Source organism: Neolamprologus multifasciatus, chromosome 16 (assembly GCF_963576455.1).
Source record: "Neolamprologus multifasciatus chromosome 16, fNeoMul1.2, whole genome shotgun sequence".
In the NCBI taxonomy this organism is placed as follows: Eukaryota; Metazoa; Chordata; class Actinopteri; order Cichliformes; family Cichlidae; genus Neolamprologus; species Neolamprologus multifasciatus.
Window position 1 is genome coordinate 15889468 of NC_140454.1, and position 14261 is coordinate 15903728.

A 14261-nucleotide genomic window follows, 5' to 3' on the forward strand; every position below is an offset into this window, starting at 1 on the left:
GCTACAGAATGAACAAGAACTCCAGTGTAGTTCTATTAACAACCAATAATCCAACTATAATAATCCAAAGTTATGCCAGTTTGTTTAACTGGGCAATATAAATTTAATGTGACTTGATAATGACGTTTCTAACTCCAGAGTACACAGTTGACACACCTGGCAGTGCGTGTGTTAGTGCCCTTTGATAGAAGCCGTCTACACACTAAGGCATCAACTTCAAACGCTGGCTCCCACACTCTGAGGTGAAGCTTTCCAGTGACGCTTGAGGCAAACACTTTTTTTGGTAGATTGGAAAACAAACAGACAACTGAATCCTGCCTGTCTTGACCTGATTACTAACTGAAAAACCACAGGTTAGTAAATAGCTAGAAGCACACCCTCTCATCCTGGGAAATGTCACTTCAACCAAGCATTATGCTCAACACTGCATGTATTGCGCTCCTCTTGTCATAATGTGTGCTTCATGGAAATATTAAGACACGCACACACATGCGCACACATAAAAAAAGCCCCACCAAAGTACATCACTGGAAACACTGGACAAATATTGGACTTAAATTACTAATCACTGTATTACGTTGTACTTATACTTCTTTATGGATTCATTGCTTTTATTTGCTTACTTAAGCAGCTACATTGCAGCATTGTGGTCATACATAAAAAATTTTAACTAACTAGAAAGTTTATAAAGTATCAGAACCATCTAAAGTATGTTTCTGGTGCCTTTTGGAGCATTTTTACTGTCATCATTTGACAAATAATATGGCTTGCTATGGAATCCAAAAAGTCAAAGTAATGTTATTGGTATGGTACTTGTCACCAGCTAGTGTCTGTGACACCCAGGACAGGAATTGGCAGGGGAGTGCGAGGGGATGGGAGGTTTCCAGCACAAAAAAAAACAATAAAATGAGAAATGACTATCACTTTTAATATCTGGTGATCCCTTGAGAGCAGAGAGGACATGTCAGGGGTCTGGGATGATCTGTATCCCATTCTGTTCACATTTTTCATTATGTCACCATTCCACTACTACTTTTTGAACTTGAAAACTACCCCTATTTAAATAAAAGAGAAATCAACAGGAATCATAGTCAAGCGTGCCTAAATTCCATACAAAGATGAATGCTGTAGCTTTTTATTTGAAATTGCAGTTATGCAGAGCGTCTTGCACACTTGATTTTGCAAGTGATGGAGTAATGGGCTGACAAGAGAGGAACTGTCTGGAGGCTTGCAGATGTGGGTTAAAAAAAAGGTTACACTTTGTAGCAAGCGGAAAAATCTTTTGTCAAAAAAGACTTTTTATTCTTAGAAATATGCTTTATCTGAACTTTTATTTATTCTTTCCTGAAACTGATTTTGTGATGATGCTCAAGTGACACGGCCGGCCAAATAATGCAAGTAAAAGGGGGATTTAAATCTGGCATCTTAAAACAGTTGTATTGCTGCATTTGATTGTGAGTGTCTGAAAAAAGGTCAATGCTAAAACTGAGGGTTCACAATTAGGTTTTACAAACAATGGGTAATGTTACAGTGGCTACTTAAATATATAAACACACACACACACACACACAGAGAGAGAGAGAGAGAGAGAGAGAGAGAGAGACTCGCATCGACACAATTGTGCTTTATTGCTGTACAAGTACAGTACTTAAAAAATTGAGAACATAATAATTCTGAAATATCACAATCATTTTTTTCTTTCCACAAACACATATGTATGCAGATTAAAATATACTGTATGTCATGTACAAAAGAAAGATTACAATAAAAAAAAAACAACAACAACAATATGAAAGGCAGTGCTGAAATATCATGTCTCTCTGGACAATTATAAGTGGACTGGAGACAATAGATGGCCATTCTACACTGGCAGTAGCACCAGAGAGGTGATCTCAGAGCAGAGGATTTTTTAGATTCCTGGCTAACGAATATGACTGGCAGTATTTTGGCTGCCGGAGCTTACTTCAGAGTGAGCTAATTCATCAAGATTTGTATGTGATGAAGTGGACATATTAGCAGATGGGTTTATGTGGATATGGATGGATGATGTGTTTAGCCGAGACATTGGGGGACAGTGGAGTGATTCACAGTGCAGAGGGAAGCAGTTCTTCACATTAGACAGCCTTTATCTTTTCTGCACGAGCATGTTATACGGGGAGGACACCCAACATGTGGTCATGCAAGGTAAAAACCACTGATATGCTTTAAAATACAATTTAAAAATGTCCTCATTTCACGACTTCCATAAACATAAGTATACACAAAACTGCACACGACCAACCATAACTCTGATTATACTGAAGGATAAATACCAATTCTTTCAATGGCATTAGCAAGGTTGACGGGCTTAGTCTTGGTTCCTGTCTTTTGTTTGATCGCAGATGAAACACACAAATACTTGTGTGAAAATGTTTGATATATTTCTCCATTGCAGTGCTCATGCAGCCCCAAATCACAGTGCACAAGGTGTGATATATGGGGCAAATCAATACCTTATACTTGCTTGAAAAAAATGAACTGCATACACAACTTCTGAAGACAATAATCACATTAAGCAGTTAGGTACACTCTTTTGATTCAGGCGCATGTTCCAGTAATAAGATACAAAGAGATTCAAAGATGTGCACAGGATGGTGGAATAAAAATTTTGCATTTGTACATTCAGCCAGTCAGTCCAAAACACAACTGGGCAAGTTCGCCTTCAATGGCCTCTTGAATATTTGTACACCTTCGCACGCCGGCAACAATCGAGATCGATCCTGCAATGGCGCTGCTAATTTGCAAATCTGAACCAATTTAAATGCCTTGTGGGTGATCAGTAGGAATGAGAAATCTATTAGAGCTATTGATACTCGGAGGCTCTAACAATTCAGACTGGATCTTTAAAGATTGAACACCTTGTCTAGACACACCCAGCCCATAACAGAGGTCAACACAACACCACATAAACATTGTGCAATAAAACATCCATATACATTTAGAACATCTGCATTGCATCAGGGGAGCAGAACAATGGGGTCGAAGGGGAATAAACAAATCATTAAATAGAGTATAAATGAATTTTCATAACCGTAGACAGTCGTTCTAAAAAAAAAAGAAAAAAAGATATTCACATCTTAAAATAGACCTCTTTCTCTCAGCATTGCATCTAACCCGAGACATTCTTCAATCTCAGTTTCACCATACACAGTATTATATACTCATCCTTGTCCTTCATCTTCAAGGTCAACCGCCGTGCTTTTCTTCTATAGTAAAAGCTAAAACATATGACACCATTCACTATTTACACTGTGGCTACCATGGAAACACCCGTAAAGCCGGTTTGATCCACTGGAGGAGGTGGGGTGGGTCAAGTAGGGAAAAGGGGAAGGGGGTCTGTTTGTTTTGGGTCAAGTACGGAAAAGGAAAAGAAGATGAGGACAGGACACAGAAGGTAAAAAATAGGCGCCTGCGAGGACACACCAACGAAGTAGGGATCTGTACAATAATCAGGTTCATCTGTGCGTGAGGTCTCCTGAAAAATGCAGTAACCTGTTCAGATGCTGATGAGACACGTTAAGAGTGTGAACAGTTTTATACCCATTTTAAACACTTTTTAATGTTTTTAGTCCACACAGGATCACCAGTGAACTGCAACAACAGCTATGATTTGGTCATTTGTCAGTCTGTACATACAGTATACAAGCATAAGGAGACTACCATACGCATCAGTTTTAATAACTATACTTGTTAGTTTAGATATAGCTTTCACACAATGTATCACTTTGGCACAGTTTCATGTTCAGAACATGAACTAAATACCTATCGGCTAAAGCTTTTTTTTTTCTTTTCTTTTTTTAAAATCTCAGCTTTACCTTTATACATAAAGCCAAAGTATGCTCATTAGTTGGATCCCCGTCTCTTAGTAAAGGTAAGTGCAGTAGTTTAGGATTTGGCCAGAGGGCTTTCTCAAAGGCTGGTGGTAACAAGGGGGAAGAGAAGTGCACCTTGGGATAATACTGAGGTTACCCTGACCCCCGGCCGCTTGCTGCCAGGGCTGCAGTAGCACTTAGAGCCCACACATGAGACGCTAAGTGAGAGCTGTGTACCTGAAAAAGGTCCCATGTCTAAGCCAGTAAAGTGTTGTTCAAAACTGGAGGTTTCCAGAGGCGTTGTTTGACTTGTAAACTTTCTGAGACTCAGGTGTGCACATATGAGAACGCATCACACGGGAACATCACAGCACGTCAAGTATAATCAGCACCGGGTTTTAGAGTGGAGCTCATTTTAATGCAGCAGCTCATCTTATGAGGCCATACAATCCAAATCAGATGACTATTCGGCATCTAAACCCCAGGTCAACTACTTTGCTTTTAAATTAAGCCTCCTGTTGATCAGCGTCAGTCATTTCATCTTAGTAGAGCTGAAAATAAATAGACACGTCAGTGTTTTTCTCTTTTTGATCATATATGTCATCACAGACTATCCCACATCTATTCTTTTTCTGCTTTGCAGTCATTTTTCATGGATATCAGTTAGTATCAGTTAGCTGTCACATGGTAAAGTTTCTATCACATAAGTAAGGGAATCCCCCACAGTTGAGTGCAAAAGGAAAAAGCAGGACCTTCACCCCACGGACTAGGCTCATTCTTGGAGCTTAAGCTTAGTCCATGGGGACAGAGGTTAACGGATCAAAAACAAAGAAAAACAAAAAAAAAGGAAAAGAATAAAATTGAAAAGCTCGTGCAAGTGTGGCTGAAGAAAGAGGGAGGAACTTCATAGCCAACGTATGTGACTTTATCAGAAAACCTCCATCATGGAGGGGCCTTCCTGTTGGTCCAGAGCAGTGTGGGGGGCAGGGGTGGGGACTTAGGTCGGCGGCGCTTCCAGTCACTCCGCCCCTCACACTGCAATCGCCGCCATCGCAGAAGCTCTCCAAGGGCGGCGCTCTCATCCCCGTTGGACAGACGTAGCTGCTGGAACACCTGGGGCAGAGAAGGAAGAATACAAGGTTAGGAAAGGAGGTTAGGGTTTGCTGAGGAGATGCAGCACACTGAAAAATCAAAAAGATTAACGACAGGAAGTCCACATGACAAGCCATGATCGGAGCGGAGGGGTGGGATGATAAACAGTGACTGCACAAGCATCGTAAAAATAATAACATTAACGGGGCAAAAACAACAACAACAAAAAAAACAGGCACAACTTTGGCTGATTTTACATCTTAAAAAAAAGGAGAAGAAGTCCATCTTCTACAACTGGGTCACTTTTTCTCATGAATGATTCTAATAACACAGAACTGAATGTGGGTCTGGCACTGAGCCACCTCATGGGAGTAGATGCAGCAGGAATCAGGATCCCAAACTGACATTTTAACAGAAACAAATTTCCATATTGTGTCACTTGAGTTCAACTACATCACCTACAAGAATATATTATGAGTTAAATGTTAAAGTAGTTCCTCTAGTGTCTTACAGGCACTCACAAAAATGTACATGCACATCTGCAACAGTCTGTATAGAGCCTCATCAGTCATCCGTGAGTCAATATGCCTGTAAATCAATCAGAAAGGAATTCCAAACTCCCTCAGTGAGTAACACCAACAACAGGAAGGACGCCTGGCAATTCAAATCTGATTAGAAACTGGGAGGTGGGGTGGTATGATGGCAGCTGGTGGCCTAAGAAAAAAGACCTCAAAGGTGAACGCTTTTAAGATGAAGCTCCAAATATCCCACTGTTGTTTTGTTTATTTTAATAAATACTATGAAAACACACTCTCTCTCTCTGTGATTTCAACTTTCCTTACCCCCACTGCTGCACCCTAAACCTACTGCTTGCTACTGACGATGTAAAGCTTCAAAAACACCTTTAAGTGCTCCCACGGGCCCCATGAAACAACTATTAACAAAGTTGTTTCTCTTCACACCTATCAGTTTTTCCACTCTGCTGAAGTAGGAGCAGTGAGCTAAATCAGCTCAGTAGTACCTACAATGTAACATTTTCCAAGTCAACTGCCAAACATGTCATGTGTTTAGTGAGGAAGTCATAGGCTATGCCACACACACACAGACCGGGAAAAAAACATTGCACCGATTGGATACTCTGACAAACATACCTGCACATACCTACTATACATGCACACCCAAACGCACAAACATACATCGAGATAGATTGCCTGCACTAGCACAATACTCAACAAGCTAATCCATAATTTACACCTCCCTGCAGGGCTATTCTTTGCACTGGCGCCAGCGAGGAACACCGGCTACTGGAACAGAAAATAAGTAGGAACACTGTGTTCCTCTGCAATGCATGACTGTACTGTTCATGGACACACACATACACAGAGACACGCACACAGAGGCATTCAGTGAACATCAGATACAGTTTTTTTCAAATTAATAACTGTGAAACATTTATGGTTTCTCGCATTGATGTCTGAAATGTAAAACAGTTCAATGCTTGTCTGCAAAATGTCATCATGACATCGAGGCGAGATGACAAAGTTAAGTTTAGAAAATAAAATCGCTTTTTGACAGTTCAAAGCTGTCTGATGGCGACTTTACTCCAGATAACAGCACTCTGAAATCTAAACCACACCCTTCTGTGTTGGGGGAAGTGGTGGGGGGATGGGTTTAGATCCATACCAACATGTGAATGGATTGTTATGGTAATAGCATGGTAATGTGGGATAGTAGTCATTCCAAACTGTCACTCACAGGAAGGATATCCCGAGGCCACAAAATATTCCAATAAGCTCCGAGCTTTTCCACATAAAACGCACACATTCCCGGGTGTAAACAGCTACTGCATGCAAGCTACTGTGTATACACCCCCAGATACAGAAAACTAAAACACCGCGTTCTCTGATTGTTTGTACTCACAGCACTAGATATGATTTAGAAAGGATTTCACAGAATATAAATTGCATTTTTTATTATCTGACAGACAGTAACACGTGAAATTCCAAAAGAGTTTCTTTTATGTGTTAGTCAAAGCAGATAGAAAAAAAGAAAAAGGTCACTAAACAGCTAATATTTCTATAGCTGGGTGGCCAAGGACAGGTCGATCATAGAGAATACAACAAGTATAATAAAAGAAACTGCAGACAGGATGATATGTTGCTATCTCGGGATGACTTATGTGTGATGTTTTCCTTTGATATTCCCCTGAATAGTTTCTGTGGAGTCATGTGAAGATCTCTATCTAGTCCGATACATTTTAAGTGTCACATGTCACATGTTCCCGAGTAGCACATGTGACCACTCCTTCTATTTCAAATGCCCTGCCAAGTCATTGTCTGAAGGGATAAACAAAAATATCAATCTTTGTACCATTCAATCATTTAGCAGTCTGTCACGTCTTTATATAATTAGTCTAGACTGCTGCTCGCTATTCACGGCGAAGACCCAAACAAACCAGTCCATTCATTCTTAAATGAGCTGCCCATCTTCCTTCATCCTTTCCTTTTTATTTATCCCATTAGTTCTGAGAAACCTACATAAAAACGGTCTAGAGTGCAGCTAATTGAAAGACATTGTGTGTCACAGAGTTATTCCCACCTCACAATCGTGTATAAGCTCCCAGTGATGAAGGTGATCAAGAAAGCGAAACACCGGTGAACAGCGATGATGCAGTGATGCCAGAGAGAGTCTGAGGAAGGGTTAAAAGGGAATCGAGTGATGGATTCAGCAACGTAAAAATCCCAGCAGATGTAGAGCAATAAAAACTGCAGCTCGAGTTTGAGACTCTCAGGAAAAACACTGTATAGTGACTTTTTGTGCTGAGGAGGACAGCAACAAAAAGGGAACAACTGCAATTGCCAAAGGATTTCTCCACATGTGTGGGTATTCAGATCTATTTAACTTGTGAGCTGCAGTTTCCTTCCAGAAATGAGGGATAAAAAAACAGAAGAGCGTAAATGTCATCGACTCAGGATTCCTCTGACTCCTGAGAGCCGAGATGATGTCCTGCAACAGCAGTGGTTTTCAAAAATGCTTCTCCAGTGCCCCATATTTTCAGAAGATTTGATTTTTTATTTTTTATGACAACTGCCAGAAATTCTGATTAGAATTTTTACATCTCATTTTCAGCCATGAGTTCAGACTTAAAATCCTGTGTAATATTAAACTAGAATTCATTTCAGGTAACCGCAGCCACCGATTTCCATAAAAGCTAAAACAACAAATTCCCTTCTTACTCCATAAACACCATTTTAGCCATTTTAATTTTGACTCAGACAAACCTTCTGGAAGTTTTATGAATCATTACTGATTTGACTGCACACTGGATTGATGAAAAACACTGCGATTAAGGGCAGAGAGGGGCGCGGCATGACGTACACTCACCACATCCCTACATGTGCACGAGGGCTCACAGCGAGCCCACCCCCTGTGCCCTCCTCGCTGTTTTAGAGGGCAGCCCCCGCACCGAATGGAGAAAAGTTGAGATGACCCCTCTGGAAAATATAGGACGGAGTGAGAGTAACAGCCAAGCTCATTAGATTCATAGAAAGAGAAAGAAAACAGGCATTTATGTACAAGACAACAGCCTAGTCGAAAGTAGATGGTTACATGTGCTTCACACTTTTTAAAATGCTGTAAGAAAGGAGCACTAAGCAGAGCTTGCTGGCACGTCTTTATTTTATTCCACAGTCACAAACAGGCTTCAGATACTCAATGCACAAGGTGAACTCATCCAATTCTGAACAGAGCGATAATATATTTCATCAATCTGAGGATTGTCAAGTGGGTACACGACGTGCCTTTACATCTCTAGTGAAGTTTACCTACGAATAGCATGCGCTGAACTCTTCTGAGAGTGGAACAGAACGTCCTTTGCTTCTTTGTGTATTAAACACAGCAGGGAGTGACACTCAGTTTCTCACTGATACAGTCTACAATTAATTTTAGTTCCTTCCCATGTTTGTTTTGACGTGCGACAAAATAGAGGCATATTCAAAACAAACATGGGAAGGAGCGCAAGCTATCGAAGAAGGGTTTAACAATTTTCGGGGTTTTTTTTATATGAGATTTTATTCAATTTGATTTCAAATGAATTCTAAATTAAACCAATCTGTGCACAGAACAACTCAAAAGAAAGAAGCCAAAAAGAAGCCAGTGTTAAGTTTTTGTGTGATATTGGATTTAAACCCTACTCTCCCAGGTGCAAAGTTTCTTTCTTCCTGTGTGGCTCTTCCTGCTACTCACCCAGTCTGGTCTGAAAAGGCCAAGACCTATATGGTATGTTCAAGGCCTGATAAGAGAGCCCAGACAATGATTATAGGATGTTTTTTTTAAATCTTAAACAGGAACCGGGAATCAGTCCTGAACATAACAAATAATAGTTACCAAGCTTCCTCGGTCGCCTTTTTATGTTCTCAAATGCATAAAATGTTTTTTGTACATAACTAAAAGTTGTCTAAGGCGCTTGGAAAGAAAAGCATCTGGAATTCTTTAAGTTCTTGAAGACATTTCACCTCTCATCCAAGAAGCTTCTTCAGTTCTAAGAGAAATAAACGCATAAACGCAACATAGAAGAGCCACCTTGACAGCACAAGACTCGGGTGTACACCTGCATCTAAAGGACAAAGGTCACTCTTTCAAGGATGCCAGTGTTCACATTTTGGACAAAGAGAGATGGTTTGAAAGAGGAGTGAAAGAAGCCATCTATGTCCACTGTGAATGACCATATTTGAACAGAGGCGGTGGTTTACGACACCAACTGTCTGCCATCTATAATCCAGTTTTGATATCCCATCCCAGACACCTTAACGCCCACTCACACCTTGGGTCAGTTGATCACAATAAGTCACATAATGTTCTGAGGCCATGTCCACAATAATACGTTTTCATTTGAAAACGCATCTTTTTCTCTCTGTTTTGGCTTTCTGTCCACACTGAGACGACGTTTTTGGTCAAGGAAAATGAAGCTTTTTGAAAACGCTCTCCAAAGCGGATACATTTGAAAACGGCGTTTTTGCAGTGCAGTGGAGACTGCATAAACGGAGACTTTTTAAAACGATGACGCATTTTAGTCATATGATACAGTCATGTGACCAGTTAAACTAAGATGGCGGAGGGCATTATGCAGCAGTTTTGTTTGCTCTCAATTTTGACAGCCCTATTAAAGATCAATATCAGTCTGTACATGCTCCAGATAGTTTTTCTTCAAATTCTTTAATTCTCACACGCTTTTGCAACTTTGTACTTTTGTGTTACTCGCAGCAACAGCTCCACCTCATTGTTAGTCCATTTAAAAAAACTCGGTGCTTTTCATCAACATTTTCCTGTAACGTTTCAAAGAGACGGAAAGTTAATAAACGGCAGACAGAAATGAGGCAGGTCAAATTGTCTTATGTTTCACGCGTGCGCGATACAGGAACGTACCATTTTCAGTCATTCCAGTGTGGATGAATAACTGTTCAGAAACGACTGAAAACGATAGTGTGGATATGGAGCGTTTTTAGACAAAAACGCAGTTTTCAAATTTAGCAGGATTAGTATAAACTTAGCCTCATAATGGGTTCACCCAAAACCTTGGCTGATTGTGACGCACACCCGTTTTCACATCTTGGCTGGTGTGATTAGTGACCCTTGTAGGGACACTCCCTATAGGGCTTAAGTCTGGGACTCTGGAACCCACCAATTGCTCTTAGAACTGAAGAAGCTACTCGGATGGCACTTTTATAATAATAATAATGGATTGGATTTATATAGCGCTTTTCAAGGCACCCAAAGCGCTTTACAATACCACTATTCATTCACACACTGGTGGAGGCAAGTTACGATTGTAGCCACAGCTGCCCAGAAGCGAGGCTGCCATATCACGCCATCGGCCCCTCTGGCCAACACCAGTAGGGTAAAGTGTCTTGCCCAAGGACACAACGACCACGACAGAGAGCCTGGGGATCGAACCGGCGACCTTCCGGTTACAGATACGCTTCCCAACCCCCTGAGCCACGGTCGCCCAAAGCTTTTCTTTCCAAGCTTCTCAGGCTACGTTCACAAATCGGATTTTTTTTTGTCTGCTTGTTCAAACTACAAATAAAATGTGACAGCAAACGCGCTCTAGTGTGAACCCTCAAAGCGGCCCGCATGCGCAAAAGAAGACGTCACACACAACGTGCTCTGTTTAGACCCACAGCAAACAATATTGTTTGACAGATGGCCCTTAATATAAAGACTTGTTTCGGACTTTACGTTTCCCAATTTTACTTTAAGTTATTTTGTTATTTACATATGGCCTAATAATGATCCTTACTGCTGTTTTAGAGGAGCGGTGCTTCAAAGGATAGTTGCGGATTTCTGTCAGAATCTGCAGATTATACAGTACAAATAAAATGGTCACGTTTCTCCAACGCTGTCTTCCCAACAGTTTCACTGGATGGCCAGGAAGTGTTCACGATGTCTTCTCGTTTGTCTTCTCCGGCGCTGATAATTGGCGCCTGTCTTGTGTCAGTGACGTAAAAGACGGATTTAATGCGACCTGACCATTCACACAGCAGTCGCTTTCTGAAACATCGGATATGTATCGGATTCAGTACCACATACGAAAGTGACCCAGATCGGATTTGAAAATATCGGATTTGTGCCGTTCACACTGTCACACCATGATCGGATATGGGTCGCATAGGGTCCAAAAAAGTCGGATTTGATGTGCTTTCGCCTGCAGTGTGAACGTAGCTTTAGACTACAAATGACCTGGATGACTGAGAACCTTCACAGACATAACGAAAACTATAGGTATAGGTGTTGCTTGTTTTGGACTGATTTGATTTGTTCCCCTTTTTATTCTCTCATCTGCTATGTCACTTTTTTCTGGTAGTTTAAATTGGTTTTATTTGTTATTTTGATAAGCTGCTTTATTTATTCAGTTGAGTTCTTTCCTGTTAACTTTGGTACAGGCCCCAAACTATGATGTGGGTCATTTTTTTTAAACATGTAAAATAAAACCAATTTTTCATCTGTGCTCCACCTGTGTGCATCATCTTAAAAGTTAAAATTAGACTTTCTATGACACACATTCATCGGTAGTTAATGAGCTCAACATAATGAGATTCAGAGTATGTGTATTCATGTAAGCATGTGGGTAAGCTTGGGTGCAAAAAACTAAACAAAAAAACCCAAAAATATTTTATCCTGTAATCATACACCTGTCCTTGGAAGCACAAAAAGCTCACATCACAAGTGATGCATGGCCCTGAAAGAGGCCACTTCCCTGTCCACTCAAAATGTCAACAAACCCAAACAGAAACCTTATATAGTCGTGCTGTAACTGTGTGTGTGTGTGTGTTTAACTGTATACATATATGCATCCCATGACAAGTTTTAAACACACCAAGGTCAGACGCACTTCCGTGTGTTACGTAAAGTGTTGGGGAGTAAGGTTGCAAAGAAAAAACTGCACTTGCCATCTGTACATAGCTTCTGATGAAGGCACCAAAAGTGTGTCTGTGTGTTTAAGTGCCTGTCTTTGTGGTTACCTGAGTATGATGACTATCCATGTGTCTGTGCAAAGAGGGGGTGCTGGAGGAGTTTGACTTGCTGTGACTCTCATCCTCCAGCGACCCTGAACACACAAAAAAGAAGCGTTTCACAAACCACGGATATCTGTCTTCTCAAGTCTTTCCACACACAGGCAGGTACAGTCTGAAGGACACACCATTTTTCAAACACAAGCAATCTGAGAGAGGGCTAAGAAACTGTTTTCATGCAAAGAAAAATGTTGCGGCAAGAGTATGGTTTGGTTGCAAAACTGTCTGGGTATTTAAGAATAAAGTAACCACTCTCTGGTTCCAGTAAATCCTTCTCAGTTTCTCAGGTCACCTGATTATACCATTTAATTTCCCTCTCGTTATTTGTAACTCTAACTCCACTTACCAATCTTCCCAGCCTGCAACTACTTTTATTTCAGTCCACTCCACGATGAATTGAAGTGATTGTGCGGATCTGGCATTACAATGGCTAAAAGGAGAGTTTGCAGCTAAGACTGGCCTGGTGTATGACTTTGTCACTCCAAAGGTAGAGCCAGTGGAACTGTATTTCTTATTTACAACCACATGGCATTTTAACTACTTTTTACTAACTGTAAACTATAAGTAGACTGACACCCATTAATCTCTAGATGCATAGTTACGTACCAGCATGACAGTGGTGAAGCTGAAAGGGCCTTAATATATGATAACAGAGGTTGTAAAAACAAAACAAAAAAAACTCAGTGTGTCTTTGCTTATCACCTGAAATGTCATGAAGCTGCCATGTCAGTTTTCCTTAATGTCATTCTTGAAATTTGTCAAAAACACATTGTAACCTTGACATTCATAAAATATGGAGAACTTATTTGATTCAATCCAGGCTCTGTATGTACACAGCTTTGGATTTCTATTTTTGCCATGCTTAAAAACCACTAGCAAGTCTCCGCCAAGCTTTACCAAAGTAACCTTGAGTAATATAGCGGGTCATTGCTATTTAAAAATATGTTCCTAAGATTGTGAGTGTGAATGTGCAACATTGGGCTGTTACCGTTTGAGATCTGGTTCCCGTTCTCTACAGGGGCAGGGCTTTGTGAGTGGGGAGAGTGGTTGTTGGCGTTCTTGTCTTGTAGCTGGAGAGATGGTGAGGTGGGGGCAGAGCCACAGTCTTCCCTCCCTGGCAGATTGATATTAGAATTGAATCCTGGTGGGAATATAACAAGAGGAAATGCAACTGCATATCGGTGCATGTTACAAACGGTAATATCCATCATGCATAATATCATCAGAATACCCTCTCTTTATGTATTTCATAATATCTGTCTGCCTTTCTCCCTTCTGCTGCTCCTTGAGGTTCAAATGCTACACACTGCATGAGTAAGTAACTGTGGGTGCATATGTGTGTGGCAGTGTGAATGAGAATTCATCAGCTGCTGTCCCACACAGAGAATGTTTGCCTCCCGGTCCATCCATGGTCACAAGATGCCTAAATATAAAGTTACCAAACTACTATCCCATGGGATAGTACAGTTTCTACAAGGGACACAAGGCCAAGCAGTGAGACAGAGCCCATGCGCATGTTCATGCTTATGAAAGATGAGTCATTCAGGCACAAAGACCATAATAAAAGCCAAATGAAATTGGAAATTTTGGATGGTGCTGCTGAGGTATGATGTGTCTCATGACTCTGATTTCCTAAAGCCTGCCAAGACCCCCTGCCCCCTTGCATTCCTGTGGTTTTCTCATTCCCTGAAGATGAGGAAAGGCGCGTGGAGAAAAGAGCGTCAGCTGCTCTTCACTTCATGTCCAG

At 40.9% G+C, this 14261-nt stretch overlaps 1 protein-coding gene across 6 annotated transcripts in view; it reads right to left on the reverse strand.

The window, feature by feature from the left end:
• Positions 1-664: 664 nt before the first annotated feature.
• The window catches only part of myo16 (myosin XVI), a 107362-nt gene continuing 93765 nt past the window's right edge, over positions 665-14261 (reverse strand). For 3 of the 6 annotated variants that reach the window (XM_085134766.1, XM_085134765.1, XM_085134764.1), the window contains exons 33-35: positions 13503-13655; positions 12464-12549; positions 665-4964 (exon numbers count right to left, since the gene is read on the reverse strand). In XM_085134766.1, the coding sequence (XP_084990892.1) occupies positions 4794-4964; positions 12464-12549; positions 13503-13655 (410 nt within the window). In that variant the 3' untranslated portion in view covers positions 665-4793. Of the gene's footprint in view, positions 8438-12463; positions 12550-13502; positions 13656-14261 lie in introns of all 6 variants that reach the window. The other 3 variants (XR_014869727.1, XR_014869728.1, XM_085134768.1) reach the window with 3 other exon arrangements.